Source organism: Podarcis filfolensis (genome assembly GCF_964270895.1).
Source record: "Podarcis filfolensis genome assembly, chromosome: 2".
In the NCBI taxonomy this organism is placed as follows: Eukaryota; Metazoa; Chordata; class Lepidosauria; order Squamata; family Lacertidae; genus Podarcis; species Podarcis filfolensis.
Window position 1 is genome coordinate 46,895,380 of NC_139605.1, and position 14,575 is coordinate 46,909,954.

Sequence of the window (14,575 nt, forward strand, 5' to 3'; positions counted from 1 at the left end):
CCAACAACCTTTAACAACATTAAGCTATACTGGGGTATGCTGGTTTGAGTCAGGCAGAATGTTACATGATGATGCTTGATGTTCACATCTGCCTGCCCCTAGCTTTACTTACGATTTGTTTCCTGAAAAATCACCTCTCAAAATCTGGAAGTTTTCTTTGGGGAACACACTGGTGTTCTGATTTCAGAAAAACAGAAGTAGTTCTACTTATGACTATACACTGACATTTTTATTTAAAGCAATCATTTTATTAAGCTTCAATTGTTCTGCTCTACAGTGTCAGGCTTATACTAGAATTTCACCAGGACTTCAGTCTCCATGGCACAGTAATTCTAAAGTGGTAAACAGTACAAAGTTATTTAAGGAACAGAAAGACTGATACAGAAGAGTACATGGTAGAGATCTTGCGGTGGTTTAGGGAGGAGCAGCAGGTTCAGCATCTGCTCCGGAAAGATGCATAAAAAGCTCTCCCATCTCTGTTACATCATTGTCAGCAGCTGGCAGTGTTCTGTTTTCTCGATCTTCAATAAAATCCCAGAGGCGAACAGAATTAAGGAACTAGAATAAAAAACAACAAAATACAGTGCTCACTAATGACTCATACCTAAGAAGATATCTGCTTAAATACTGCATACACCTGAACTGAAAAGCAGGGTACTGCTACAGCTAAAACAGCTTCCTCCACAGCGCAGCACAAGTATGACAAGGCCTACTTCCCTTGGTACCAAAAATATGCCAGCTGCAGAGAGGCACATGGGTCACTGATGTGTGAAAAGTTTCCTTTTCTTGGAGGCTAAGTCCCCTATTTGCCCATCTAACCCACTAGTCTCAGGCAAAGATTTTGCACAGCACTTGAAACTGACACCTTTCTCTATGCAAGCATGTGCTTGACCAGTGAGCTATCAGTCCTTGCCCTAGGAAGGGCCTTTCTGTAAATGCAAGCTTGTGATCCTGGCCTTTGTATTTCCAAGACCTTAACAGCTCTTGGGTCCAGCTGATGGGAGTGTGTGTTGTAGCTACTACTCCTCTAAATTCCCATTGGACCCTAAGGCCTCTTACATCAGCACTGCAACTTGTAATCTTGGGGATTTTTGCTGCTCCAGCATGTGTCATAGTAATAGCACGGCTGGCATAGGTTTAATATGGTAAAGTGCTAGTTCCAAACTACTGAAGCCAACCTGAGTCACGCAGTTCAGTTCATCCATGACCAACAGTCAACAAATCACCTCAGAAATACAAGGCCATAAATGCCTACTGAATATTGTGATCAGTAGTCAGAACAGAGTATATAGCATTTAGCTGTGCAGATTTCAGCTAGTGTTAAAATTCTGATCTCCTAGTTAAAATAGCAATTACAATTAAATTTTCATGCACACTGTGGCCTGAGCCTATGTTCTGTCATGTAGACTGAGAAAATAAGGTTCAAAAAGGCTCTTGCAGTGCTGCACGGCAAGAGGGGTGAGGCCGTCCTGGAGCATGAATTCTGTACCATGCTCAAACCAGGTAACTACTGCATGTAAACACAAAATGCAAACTTTCCCTCTTCAGAGGCTCCAATCGTATAGCAAAAGTAGACACAAAAAATGAGCTCTGAAGTCCAGGACTTCAAAGCATGCCGCTGCGCCTGCGCTGCCAGCAAGGGCTACAGCACTAGCTGTGTAGGTATTTGTACTGATCTGACAAAACAGCATTAAGCTTACAGTAAAGGTTATAAGCAACAAGTGCACTATTATTAGAAATACAATAGTCTTTACTGAAAAGAAGCCTACTTAGATGATCCAAACATATAAATGTGCAATTTTCAGGGCTATTTAAAACCACACTTGCTAGCTAGGCAAAAATGAACAAGTACGCTCAAGCGTTTGTGTTTTAAATGCCAAGTAAACTAGATTCTGAAATTGAAAGAACTCCATTGTCAAAGTGAGATTCAGTACTTGGGATCTTAGGAAAAGAGCACCCTGTTCCCCAAAGGGGCCAGCTATGCTACAGCTGATACTCTGAAGCCTTTTATGAATGTATAAAAGTGTCAAAGTCTTCAGTGGAAGAATGTGTCGGATCACTGAAGCCCAGTGCTGCTGTTTAGTTGAGAGAAGACACATGGCTGGAAATCTTACCCGGACAGTGCCCTCTGAGCTAAGCTGCTTTCGTGGTTTCTCTGGTTCAGCCCGTCTCCCATCTGGATAGGCATGCAGGTACAGACACTTCCCCCCAAATGGGCAGGTCCCCTTACCCTGGTCAAAATACTTGCAGGCCTTCCTCCTGAGCATAGGAGAGAGAAAACACAAAACACAAGGGCATTCACTTATACCCTAAATCTCAAGGTGGCTCATGTTGCTAAAAACAAGAAAAAATAAAAGTAAACACAGGAGTGAAAACCCAAAGTAAAGGCACCTGAGGCACTTCAATGCAAGGGGTGGGGAGATTGTCAGTGGCATTATTGCAGGCATCAAGTATTGCTTGCTTTACTGTAAGGTAAGAGGAAAGCAATTAAGCTGAAAGAGCTTGACTAATTTCCTTCAGGACCCATCACTGACTCTCCCTCCGATTAGATTTGCATTGGTGACTCTGCTCAACAAAGCTTTAGGTGAATAGAATGCTTCTCCATCAATCTCTACTGGAGCAGAGCAGTGATGTACAGTCCCTGGCTATGACAGTCCCTGGGCAGATCAGATCGTCAGCCCTTTTGCAGCCACTCTTTCTCCCATGTATCTTCAGAGAAATGAAGCTGGGTATGATATGGCAGTGGATGTGTGCATTTATTTCTGGTCCTGTTCTGACTGTAGTATACCAATGTGAGACTTCACTGGGAAGTGTACGGAGTGTTGTGGTAAAAGAGGCTTAGGACAACGTTAAGGAATTGTGATCTCTTTTGACCCAACGGCACACTTTAGTTTCTTACTAGAACAAAACGGAAGCAGGCAAAAATGTCAGACACATAGCTTCAGCCATAACTTATTGTATTATAGGAGACTTCTTTTCTTATTATAAAATCTTTAAGTAAAAATTGTAAGTAAAATTTGACAATCTGAAGCCATACTGCCAATATCAGTATGTACATTTGAGCGTAACACAGTAACTTTAACCAGCTATTAAGTTCAACTGTTAAAATCCGAAGCAAGAAGGGGATAGATTCTTTCTGAGAGAAAAACCCACTCACAGAATCGGTTTTATTTAGGACAAAAAATTCTGTTCAGACATCATTTTACATTCTGAGTCACTTAGATAGGTCAACCATCCAAGCCTGTGATACCACAAAAGCATATTAACTGTACTTCCCATTAATCTGCATTAAGGAAGCACATTGTCCTAACTGAGAAAGGCAGCTTGCGACTTGCTTCAAATTATATTTAATAGGGCAGATCTTACTGCAATTTGAAAGTTCTATTTGGGTGCTTTAGTTGAGATTTGTGCAATGCAGGGGGCTGGACTAGATGACCCTTGGGTTCCCTTCCAACTCTACAATTCCATGATTCTGATTCTATAAAAGATGGTCAAAGGCAGAAAAGATTTCAGCTTGAGACCATGTCAAAAATGCTAGTAACTTTGCTATTATGTATTTTTACCATTCCTCTCAATTCCTCTATCAAGACAAATCCAAAATGATTTTTTTGGGTGGATTTGTTCCATAAAAGAGCTGCAAAGTCAGGAGGTTTACTGCCAGGTGCTTTCCCTTCCTGCATATAGGTCCATTTTTGGAGCTGTCACGCTTAGATTTCCCACAGAAGTATATAATTTATAGCCTTTAGACACAAAACACCGAATCATAGGCTCAAGCTGCTTGTTCTGATCACCAGCTGCAGATTTCAGCTCTAGATGTATTAATAGCACAGCCCCTGATGTGACTGATAAGCATAAACACTGCATAAATAAAGAGTAACACAATGTAAACAACAAAAGCTTTGCCTTTTGAGGCACACACATCTCAGAGACCAACAGTGAAGGTCACAGAATGACACAGCTGGCATTTGGTTAATTACAACAAGCATTTAACCAAATGCTAGATAGATTAGTAAGATATGTACACAATTCACTGTTGGCTCCCATAAAATGAACTATTCGCCACATGTGGGTTTTTGCTTTGTTTTGACAAATTTTAAGGGGACAGTTTGATCAAAATAGTGTGAGAAGGTTGAAAACATACTTTCATTCTAGATTTCATTCAGTTAAACACTGCACTTAAAAATGTTGTCCTGGCAAAGTAATGATTAGAAAAAGACTTCTTAAATTTCCTGATGTATTCCCCACCCCACCATGGGTAAAAAAATCAGGATCTTTAGCAATTTTAGAGAAAATGGATATTGAAATGATTTGTGGTCTGACCTTATTACCAAGTTACAGCCTAAATGCAAATAGTAAACAAGTCTTTTCAGATATTCTACTTCATTAACCTCAGAAATGAGGCCATAAATTTCTATATATGAGATTGAAGATTAATTCAACCCAAGGACTGCATTCTCCAAAAAGACACAGTAGCGAAGTCCCTGGCCAAGCTATCTGAGGCCTGAAGTGCGGCTCGATGGAACTAATCATCAAGAGTCCCCACTTGAATTCAATATGACACACATTTTAAAAAAGAGAAAAGACGGCCTTTTCCGGATGCCAATACTCACTTTCATTTCAAGGGATAAAAAAGTGTGAGCCTAGCCAAGTGGAAGAATGCTAGTAAAACAAAAAACTAAACAGGGGTAGGTGGATCACTAGTGATCACTTGTAACTCGCAAAACTTGTATTATGGGACACTCAGCTTCTTGCATTTTTATCTTTTGGTGAAGGATGATATATAAACAGAACTAAATAAATAAATAAAATTCTTGTGCAAAGGCCATGGGTCAATTTGGGCATAAATGTTGCTCGATAATCCCAAACCAAAAGAATTGGGAATGTAGTGGGCTCACATGGCCTTTATTTCCATACCCCCATCTACATCTGCTCTGTTGGCAAACCAACTTTGCCTAGAAGACAGAATTGCAAATTGCAGAAACCAGTTTGCCTACAAACCAGAACTGAAGGACAGATGAAGAACAGAAGGCCATAATGGGAGGATGGAGTGTATTAGCCTGGGTCGTCTTCATGCAAAGCAGGACTTGGCCTTTCATCTGAATCAAAGTACTAGCGTGCTAAAGGGTGAAAAAAATAGTACTATTTGGAGCAGTATAAACATGTTACCAAACTCTTAACCAACACATCCTGGAGTTATTTTTTTTGGGGGGGGGGGGGGGAGAAGGTATTTCATCCCACTGGTTGCCACCTTTATTATGTTTAATAGCCTGATAGATTCACAGAAACCATTTTAACTACAGAAGTATTCTGTATACTGCATACTGCTCTAGACTGAGACAATAACACAATTAATATTATGTAATTGAACTCCTTCTCATCAAACAACTCTGGTCTCACATTATAATAATCATAATACTTACCCCACTCCCTGCTTAAATGCTTCAATCAGCTCGTTCTTTTTAGTCTGATCTTCCACCCAATACACACTGGGAATTACAAACTCTGATATCACACGACATTCTGGACAGGACCTTGGATGAAATTTTAAAAGTATATGTGTAGTTTGCTGAGAAGAAGCAGTTTCATCCAATTCAAGAGCAACACCAAGCACTTCTGAAGTACAACTCAGTAGCCTGCAGCCTGGAAGCCATATCTGGGGCCCAAAGTGATTTCTGGCAGCTCCCAAAGCTCCCCCAACCTTTAAAAAACTAACTTAAAAACAAAGTTTTTTCTGAGGGTGGGGGAGCTTACAAAAAGAAAAGCGAGCAGGGCAGGAGGGGGCAGTGTTGAGCTCCAATCTCACACTGGGGTGAAAAGATGTTTCAACCTCTCCCCTTATCAGTGTGATGATGGGCTCCATCATGAGAGCTGATATGAGCAGAGATTTCAGATTCTCTGCTCAGATCAGTGTGGTAATTGGGATGCAAATTTCTGTTTCTCAAAGCTGATGCACGTCACAGCAATTCAAAGCACAGTATTAAAAGGAGATGGCCTCATAGAAGAAGAAGAAGAAGAAAAAGAAGAGTTTGGATTTGATATCCCGCCTTTCACTCCCTTTAAGGAGTCTCAAAGCGGCTAACATTCTCCTTTCCCTTCCTCCCCCACAACAAACACTCTGTGAGGTGAGTGGGGCTGAGAGACTTCAAAGAAGTGTGACTGGCCCAAGGTCACCCAGCAGCTGCATGTGGAGGAGCGGAGACGCGAACCCGGTTCCCCAGATTACGTGACTACGTGACTCTTAACCACTACACCACACATACTCTACTCTTTTGCCTTCACCCCCACTTCCAGAGCTGATCCAGGCAAGATTCTTTCCCACCATTTAATTTTTATCTGCATTCAATGACATGCTCAGTGGCTACAGTATGCTGAATGTTGGGACGGCCATAACAAAAAAATTCAGTCTTATCCAAGGAACCAAATTTTTAAAATGCTAGGTTTCAGCATTTTCTGTACAAACACAAACAAATCTTCATTTTCTGAGGCTCATACTGAAGCCAACAAGATATTCTGTTCTCATCAATAACCCCCCTTACATATTCCATAATATCTTTTGGTTGTTGTTACAAATGGGGGTTTCCCCATCAATCGAAAAAATTCCTGTAACACTGCAATAACAAAAAACCGTAAGCAAAACTTTCCTTAGTCAATCCTCAGCTACACTACACCTCGTTTGAAGGTACAAAGGAAAGAAATAAGAAAAGTATTCCGCACTGTATTCTGAAAACGAAGGTTGTTAGGAACTTACTTTATGATTGGATTCTCAAACTGCTTGACACCCCTCCACTGCCGGATACAGGACAAGCAGTATGTGTGATTGCAGTTGGAAAGGATTCCAAATCTTCTTTCGGATGCTGATGGTTTGTCATATACCACTTCCATGCAGATACTGCACACCTTGTCCTGACTTGCCTGAAAGGCAAAGGCCTTCTCCATCTCGTGTTCAAACGTAGCCATGCACATCTATATATGTAAGAAAAGCCCAAAATATATATTTTTAAAGGAAGCAGAGGGAAGGGATGCTACTATATGTTTCTGTCATGGAGCCACTACAATGTTCTGACAGTACAGTCCTAAACCTGTCAATTTAGAACTGGCAGAGCAATTCAAACCCCTCATATGCCTTGCTGGGGGTTGTGCTGGGGGGGGGGAGGTTCCTTCCATCCAGTCCTGCCTGGCTCTGTCAGCCTCAGATGGTGGAGGAGCTCCACCAATGAGAAGCACTTGAATATGCCCACTTACACAGCAGGTGCAAGTTACTGCCAACAGCATCCCAGATGGCTACAGCTAGTGGGAGGGAGCAGGACTGGGCTGGCCCTGGATCTACTAGATTCTGTGCAGACCTTGCTGTTGTCATTGTGATGGCAAATGAGTCAGATCTGGGCCTGTTCACAGCAGCCTGGGAGCTGGCACAGCAGAGGGATATTTTCTCTGCTTCCCCCTCCTGCCTCAAGCACCAGTCTGTGCTGGCATTGCTGCTCCATCAAGTCCCACTGCCACCTGCCAGGAACGTGGGATTGCAGCCTAAGTGCCATTAAATCAAGCTTTTTCTAGGGGTTCCACTGACCATCCAAAGCAGATTTGTGGAGGGAGAGTAGAGGAACAAAAGTTCCCTTGCTAGATTGATACAAGTTTTCCTTGGTAATAAAACAAACATTAATTAAGAACCCCCTCACCAAAAACACAGTAGCTGCTTTGTTGTTGTTGTTTTAAAAAGAAGAATATAAATACTAAACCAAACCAAACCCACCAGCGTAAAGACCTTGGACAGCCAAGGGACTGACATTAAGCTATAATTAAGCATGCAGCTGACCTTGGATTTAAAATGGCAACTGGATACAATTATGTGACAGTAGAATTTTACAGATGAGGCCCACACAATTTCAGACCCATTAAGCTTAATGAAGCCTACCAGCAACTATGTAAATGCCCTATTTTCACAGAGCAGGAGGTGGGGGGGGGGGACTGTCAAGCACCTGGTGATCACATCACAGTGTACAGCTGGTGAGCTGAATTTGGCATGATGGGTCACAAGTTGAACAGTCCTGATATATGAGAAGTTAACAGGATTTAATTTAATACTGATGAGTAATCTGTCTGAAGAGGGTGAGGGGTGGGAGAGGAAGTAGCTTTGGTTTTAACATGGGACAAAAGAGAAAGTGGGGTATGTTGGGCCAGGCCCAATGATCTCTGCCTGGAAAGAAGTGACATAGGATTCCGCGCCATTTGAGCACTGGGCTAACATAAAGATTGTCCATTGCCTTAGCACAGCATATTGCAGGAGAGCCATCAGGCAGGAAGGGTCAGGAAAAGAAGAATGGAACTACCGTAGTATTCAACTACTGCATCCCATCAGTGCAAGAATTAGTGCTTGTGCTACAGGGCATTTTCTCCCTCCATGCATGCACCACATTCTCCCCAAATCTGTTCCACAGGGTTGGGGGAACTCCTAGAAATGTTTAAGGGAATGTGGGGAGGGAGAGAGAGAAGAACATTCCACTGAAAAAGCAGAAATTATTGGGCTGATGGAATATCCACTTAGCATTATGTTGGATACAACCTGGTAAGTAAGGGCAGAGTGTGAAGGCTATGGTTTTGTATTATCAATCATTTTTAAGAAGAATGGAAGCAGTATAGGAAACATTCCCAGAAATGCAATGTATAGAATACAGTATGCAAGAACATTTATAGATACATTCTGCGTTAAATATTTGAGTTACTGAAACCAACTATATTATTCAAACGAAATACAAGACAATCCATTTAAAAGCATCAATCAAATCTAAAAATAACAGTACAACATTAGCACACCTATAAGAAGCTCAATGGAATTTCATTACTTCTAATCAGTTACACTTAAGAATTTAGCAGCAGGTTGAATTCTAAGGCTAGTTTCATGAGACTGGTGCATTCAACACCTACTTTGGTTTTAGATTCTGATAATGCTACAATAGACATATTTTAATATAGCTGTGAAAATTATATTTCATGGCTTCACACACTGATTATACTGTATTTTAAGTATTATTTTCCAATGCAATTTTACATACTACTTTCTCCAGTAATTGACTCAAGTTATTAGTATTTTTTAAGCCACTTGATTACTCATGGAAGGTGACAAAAACATACTTGTAGATACCTTAAAATGAAGCTTACCAATAAACCAGAGGAAAATATGCTAGCAAAAATGTAAGACTACACTGACACAACAGCATTATCATGGTTTCCTACTACAATAGTGAATCACATTATTAATCTACATGGAGTAAATTTAAAGAGGAAGCTTTCCAACTAACCACAGTCCCCCACAATGTCTGAACTTGGGGATCTGTGGCTTGTTCAAACTATGCCTAGCGAGACCAAGCCAGGATCTGGGGGAAAAAGTCAGCTGCAGCATAAACAAAACCACAGTCCACCAAGTTCAGATGACATAGGGAGCAGTGGTTAGTTTAAAACCAGAAGCCAGAGATTCCAGTCTACTTGATGAAGGCACGAAAGAGCAGAAGAGGGAACTTGAGACCTAGGCTCACTACAGCTCACTCTCATGGCAGGAAACCATAGATTCTAGCTAGATCTGTAGGAGGACACTAAAAACCAAAAAATAACATAGATCTACAAGACGTTTCAAGAAATATAGTTTCAGGTTGAAATTAGTTTTCTTTTTAGTCATGTTTACCTTTTCATGCATCTTTCTCTGTTCTGGGTCAAAGGGATGAAGTACTTGCAAGCCACAGATTTCACACACTTGCCCATGGAGGTAGAGACATCTGTCACCAAACTGGCACATGCCAGCTGCTGCATAGGGACATAACTGTTCACCATCTGCGTATGAACTTCCAGGTTCAGCATCATCATCTTCAAGCCCACTGCGGATAGCTTCCAAATATGAATGGGGCTTTGCTTCTAGAGCATCTGTTGGAACACTGCAACATGCTGAATCACTCTGAGCGCTGCATCTCGTCCTTTCCTCATTTGAGCCACATAAATCTTGGGAGAGGAGAAAATAGCATATGATCATGTGAAACAGAAGAGCTACGGTTAGCTGCTCATGAAATATCCCATCATAAGGTAATAAAGCAGCTGGCAGGCATTTCTAAATTGCAATTTAATTCAACTTGCCTCCACTAAACACAGGGAACCTACTTTCATCTTCAGATCGTAGAAAGCTTTATCATCTCCAGTCATGCACATTAATGACTCACACCCAATTCTTTCTGGAACAAGCATCAGAAAAACATGCATCCAAAATTAAAGAATGGGTGAAAAATAATTGCAAATTTACAAAATGCCAGTCATGGCAGCAGGCACAGTGTGCATGAAGGGAGAGCCTGTAAGTTTCCAGGATCCTAGAGGTGAAGATTGAGTAGCTCTTGCCCTCCCTTCACAGCAACAGTCTCCCCAAGTGCAGTGCTGTATCTTTCTCCATACGAGTGAATGGCAGCCATGCACTGACATTGGAGAATGCAAAAGGGTGCACTCAGGAACATTATGGTGTGTGGGTGTGTGCACACGAAACCAACTTTTTAAACCTCAGCCATTAAGAATCAAGTCTGCTCCTATCTGCCAAGGTTGGGGCCTGTTTCTTGGTCACTGTAGGCCAGAGCTTTCCAAACTGTACATGGTGACATGTTAGTGTGTCAGCTGCAGTGTGTGAGTCTGTTTATGTAAGGACAAATGCTTGGAATCATTTAGGACCAAATAAAAAGCAGCAAATAAGCAAAACAACCAAGTGTCAACAGCATTAGAAAAATCGGAAAAAAAACCCCACTCTTACCTCTGTCTCTGAGCACTAATGTTTTCTTTTCACGTTTTCCAGGCTCATGTACTTTACTTTTTGTTATAGGTGTATTTTGCTCCGGCTGAGTGTTAAGGCTGTAGAATGGTGGTGCAGAAGCGCAAAGTGTCCTAGTACTCACTATGGCACCTGATGCAGAAGGTCTAACATGATCATATCTTAAGAACAAATAAAAAAACCACAAATATTAACTGCGTAAGACATTTATTTCAATGCATTTGTGCTAGTACAATTACCCTACTGTGTAATTCTCAGGTTTGGGGGGATAGCCACCCTTGCAAAAAGGGACTTGTTTCAATAGGCAGGCTGTTTAAAGCAAGTGGGTTCTTAAGAATGAGTGTCACTTACTGCTTGGACGAATTCAGCAAAATCTACACTAAACATACAATGAGTATGAGTTACTGCACTTTTAACGTATTCACAGTACCTTCCTATGCAAGAGTAAGTCCCACTGATTTCAATTAAGTGAGGGACAGGGTTGCAGTCTTCCAGCAGAATTCTACTCCTGACATTCAGAAGACATCTTAAGGCAGCCCTGTTCAGGGAAGTTTTTAACGTGTGATATTTTACTGTATTTTTGGTTTCTATGGAAGCCGCCCAGAGTGGCTGGGGAGGCCCAGCCAGATGGGCGGGGTATAAATAATAAATTATTATTATTATTATTATTACTCAGAAGGAAGTCTTATTGAATTCAATGGGCCTTAGTGGGGTAAGGACTGCAGTCTAAATTGACTTTTTAATCTTTCTATAACATAACTAAAATCCCCTTAGGAGAGACTACATCCCTCATCTAGTTAAGCCCAGAAAGTACTCTTAAGAGTACATAGGATCCTAATCTTAGAGCTCTGCCGATTTCAAAAGAAACTTACTTCTACTTAATATTTAGGATTGCAGCATAAACATCCCAGTTCTATGCACTGAGTTCAATGGTATATACACCTAAGAAAGTGTATATGGGATTGTAACTTTAGATCAACCAGCTGGGCTTCACACAATGCAAGCTTTAATCTTGCAAGCTTTTTTATAAAACAAGCAGCAGCACAGATTCTAAGAACTAACTGTCCAGCTGCAACCAGGTTATTGGGACATTAAGCTCTTCCTCTGATTTTAATAAAAATCTAGATATTACAAACCAAATAGAAGCCAAGCCACAAGCTGTTCTTCAAGTCTAGAGCTTAGGAAATATCATTGGCATGACACTCCACCCCCCTGCAAAAAACCTGTATGTTTTATTTTTAAAACAAGCAGCCCATACCTGCAGCGAGTTCCATAGGCGCATTGGCCTTTCTGGTAGAATTTGCAGATAGTAGATGGTTTACTTGTAGACAAATCATGTGAAAACAGGCACCTACTTCCTTCACGGCATACCCCTTGCATAAAATACCTGCAGTGACAAAGAGAAAATACCAACAGATGACAGGCATTTAAACTATTTCTTGATGTTGTTCAGACATGACCAAAAATCAACCATCAAGCATTATGCATCAACTATAACATGCACCATAATGTGAAACCAGGAAAAGTGAGACAGAAATTAGGGCACAATTTCAAAAATGAAATGAACTTAGTAAAAGCATAAGTGATCAAGAAGTTGGAGCAACTCTTCTATAAGGAAAAATATTTAGGGCAGGCGTAGGCAACCTCGGCCCTCCAGATGTTTTGGGACTACAATTCCCATGATCCCTAGCTAACAGGACCAGTGGTCAGGTGTGATGGGAATTGTAGTCCCAAAAACATCTGGAGGACCGAGGTTGCCTATGCCTAATTTAGGGCTTTTTTTGTTAGAAAAAAGGCAAGGAGGCAGAACCTCAGATGTGTATTGATTTTTACTGATTTGGGGAGCAGCTGCTCCCCTGCCTCCCCCTTGGCTACACCCATGTGGGCCACAGGAAGGAAAGAAGGTCGGGAAGGTGGCCATGGTTGGAAAACGTTTGGGAAACACAGGACAAGAGCATACAACACCAATCCTGGCATAACTATACTGGCTGCCAATTAGTTTCCAGGCCCAATTCAAAGTGCTGCTTTTGACCTATAAAGCCTTAAATGACTCAGGACTACAATACTTTAAGGACTGCCTCTCCCCATATGAACCAACCCAGACCCCGCTAAGACCCTTCTTTGTGTGCCTCCTTCACAAGAGGTCTGGAAAATCGCAACAGGAGAACAGGCATCGTTTGTGGAGTGCTCTCTCCACTATCATTATATAGCTTTAGGCACCAGGCAAAACCTTTCTTCTGTAACAAGGCCTTTGACCTTTAATTATCTGTGTTCTTTTAGAAGTCGGGTGGGATGTTTTTAAACCATTTCTTTTTCCTCTTGGTTTTAATGTATCTTTGGATTGCCCTGAGCGATATAAAGCAACTGACTAAATAAATAGCAGAAAATGCACTTGACAGAATATGTTCTTTTAAAAGGTTTACTTTTTTAAAAAATCACCAACAATTCTCTCTCTCTATTTGGGTAATACTAGAAACTGGCACATCCCATGAAGCTGAATCATAGGAGATTCAGAACATAAAATATCTGGAAATGCTTCTTTTCAGAGCATAGCTAAACTATGAAATGTCCTGCCACATAGCACGGTGAGGACCAGCAATCAGGGTCTTGAAGGTCAGCATCCCAGGCAGCATATGCCTCTGAATATCAATTGCCGGAATTCACAGGTGAGGAGAGCGCTGTTGTGCTCATATTATGGCTCCGTGTCTGCTTGCGCACTGTTGAGAACGAGATGCTGGACCAGAAAGGGCCACAGTTCTGATCCAACAGGGCTGCTCTTGGGTTCCTCCTCTTGCACAACTAAGTTTCTGTTTCTCTTCCCTACTGGGGCGCACTTCAGCTGCTCAAAAGCAAGCTAAATAAGTAGACACACGCAGGCGCGTGCGGAGGCGAGCTAGGTAGGGATGGGGGGCCAGGATCACAGAGGTTGCCTCGTCGTCTCCCCAAAGGGAGATCCTATACACCTAGTGGCTTCTAGGCCCACGAGGGTCCCCTTGCAGGGCTTTGGGACCAACGGGGCTGCAGGCGGGAGCGGGGTGCGTCCGCCTGTCACCAGGGAAATGGAACAAAGGTAGGAAGCAGACGCAGCGGCGCCCGCCTCTCCTTCCCCTTCCGTTGGGTGGGGGAGGGGGCTCTCGGGAGTTTAACGGGCCACAGGGAGGAGGGAGGGAGCCCGGCCGCCTCTCGACCCCTCCCCGGCGAGGGGCGGGGCGTGCCCGCGCGCCGTAGGGCGATGGGTGGGGGAGGGGAGAGGTCGCAGTGCTCGGTGGCTCTGACCTGCAGGTCACGTCCTTAGTGCTGCTCATGTCTCCTCCGGCTCCGCTCCCGCTTCGGCGTCCCCTCCCGGCGCAGCTCTTCGCATTTTGGTTCCGCTGAGCCCTGAAGAGCTTAAGGCGGCGGGCGAAGGGAGGAGGAGGAGGAGCTGTTTGGGAGCCCTGCCAAAGCTACCCGGCCTCTTCTTGCAGGAACTGGTTTCCGGTCGGAAGGCATTAGGAGAGCACGCACGGCCGTAATTAGAAGCCGGATGCTTTTGGCTGTGGCGGAAATGGAGGCCGGCGGCGGCCATGGAGACTTGCCGAAGCGCCTTGCCAGCCTGTGGGGCTAGAGCGGCCGCGCGCCTGAAGCGAGAGCGAGGCGGCGCGCCCTCTAGCGGCGCCTCTGAACAAGACAGTCGTTCTCAATCTACGGTGATGCCGAATCGTTTGGGAGCTGCACATCGCCCTATCTAGCAAGGAGGGCGGGAGGCGTCACAAACACCAGGAATCCTAGAATCCTAGAGTTCGC

General features: G+C 42.9%; 1 protein-coding gene across 2 annotated transcripts; it reads right to left on the minus strand.

The window, feature by feature from the left end:
• Positions 1 to 226: 226 nt before the first annotated feature.
• On the minus strand, positions 227 to 14,400 carry MKRN2 (makorin ring finger protein 2). 2 transcript variants are annotated; one of them, XM_083603498.1, is made up of 8 exons: positions 14,069 to 14,400; positions 12,051 to 12,179; positions 10,775 to 10,953; positions 9,677 to 9,987; positions 6,749 to 6,963; positions 5,421 to 5,531; positions 2,115 to 2,259; positions 227 to 558 (listed from the first exon to the last, which is right to left on the minus strand). In XM_083603498.1, exons 1-8 carry the CDS (start codon positions 14,095 to 14,097, stop codon positions 415 to 417), a joined length of 1,263 nt encoding a protein of 420 aa, XP_083459624.1. In that variant the 5' UTR covers positions 14,098 to 14,400; the 3' UTR covers positions 227 to 414. The 2 variants fall into 2 exon arrangements, with proteins under 2 accessions (XP_083459624.1, XP_083459625.1); XM_083603499.1 differs by lacking the exon at positions 14,069 to 14,400 and adding an exon at positions 13,790 to 13,960.
• Positions 14,401 to 14,575: the final 175 nt, after the last annotated feature.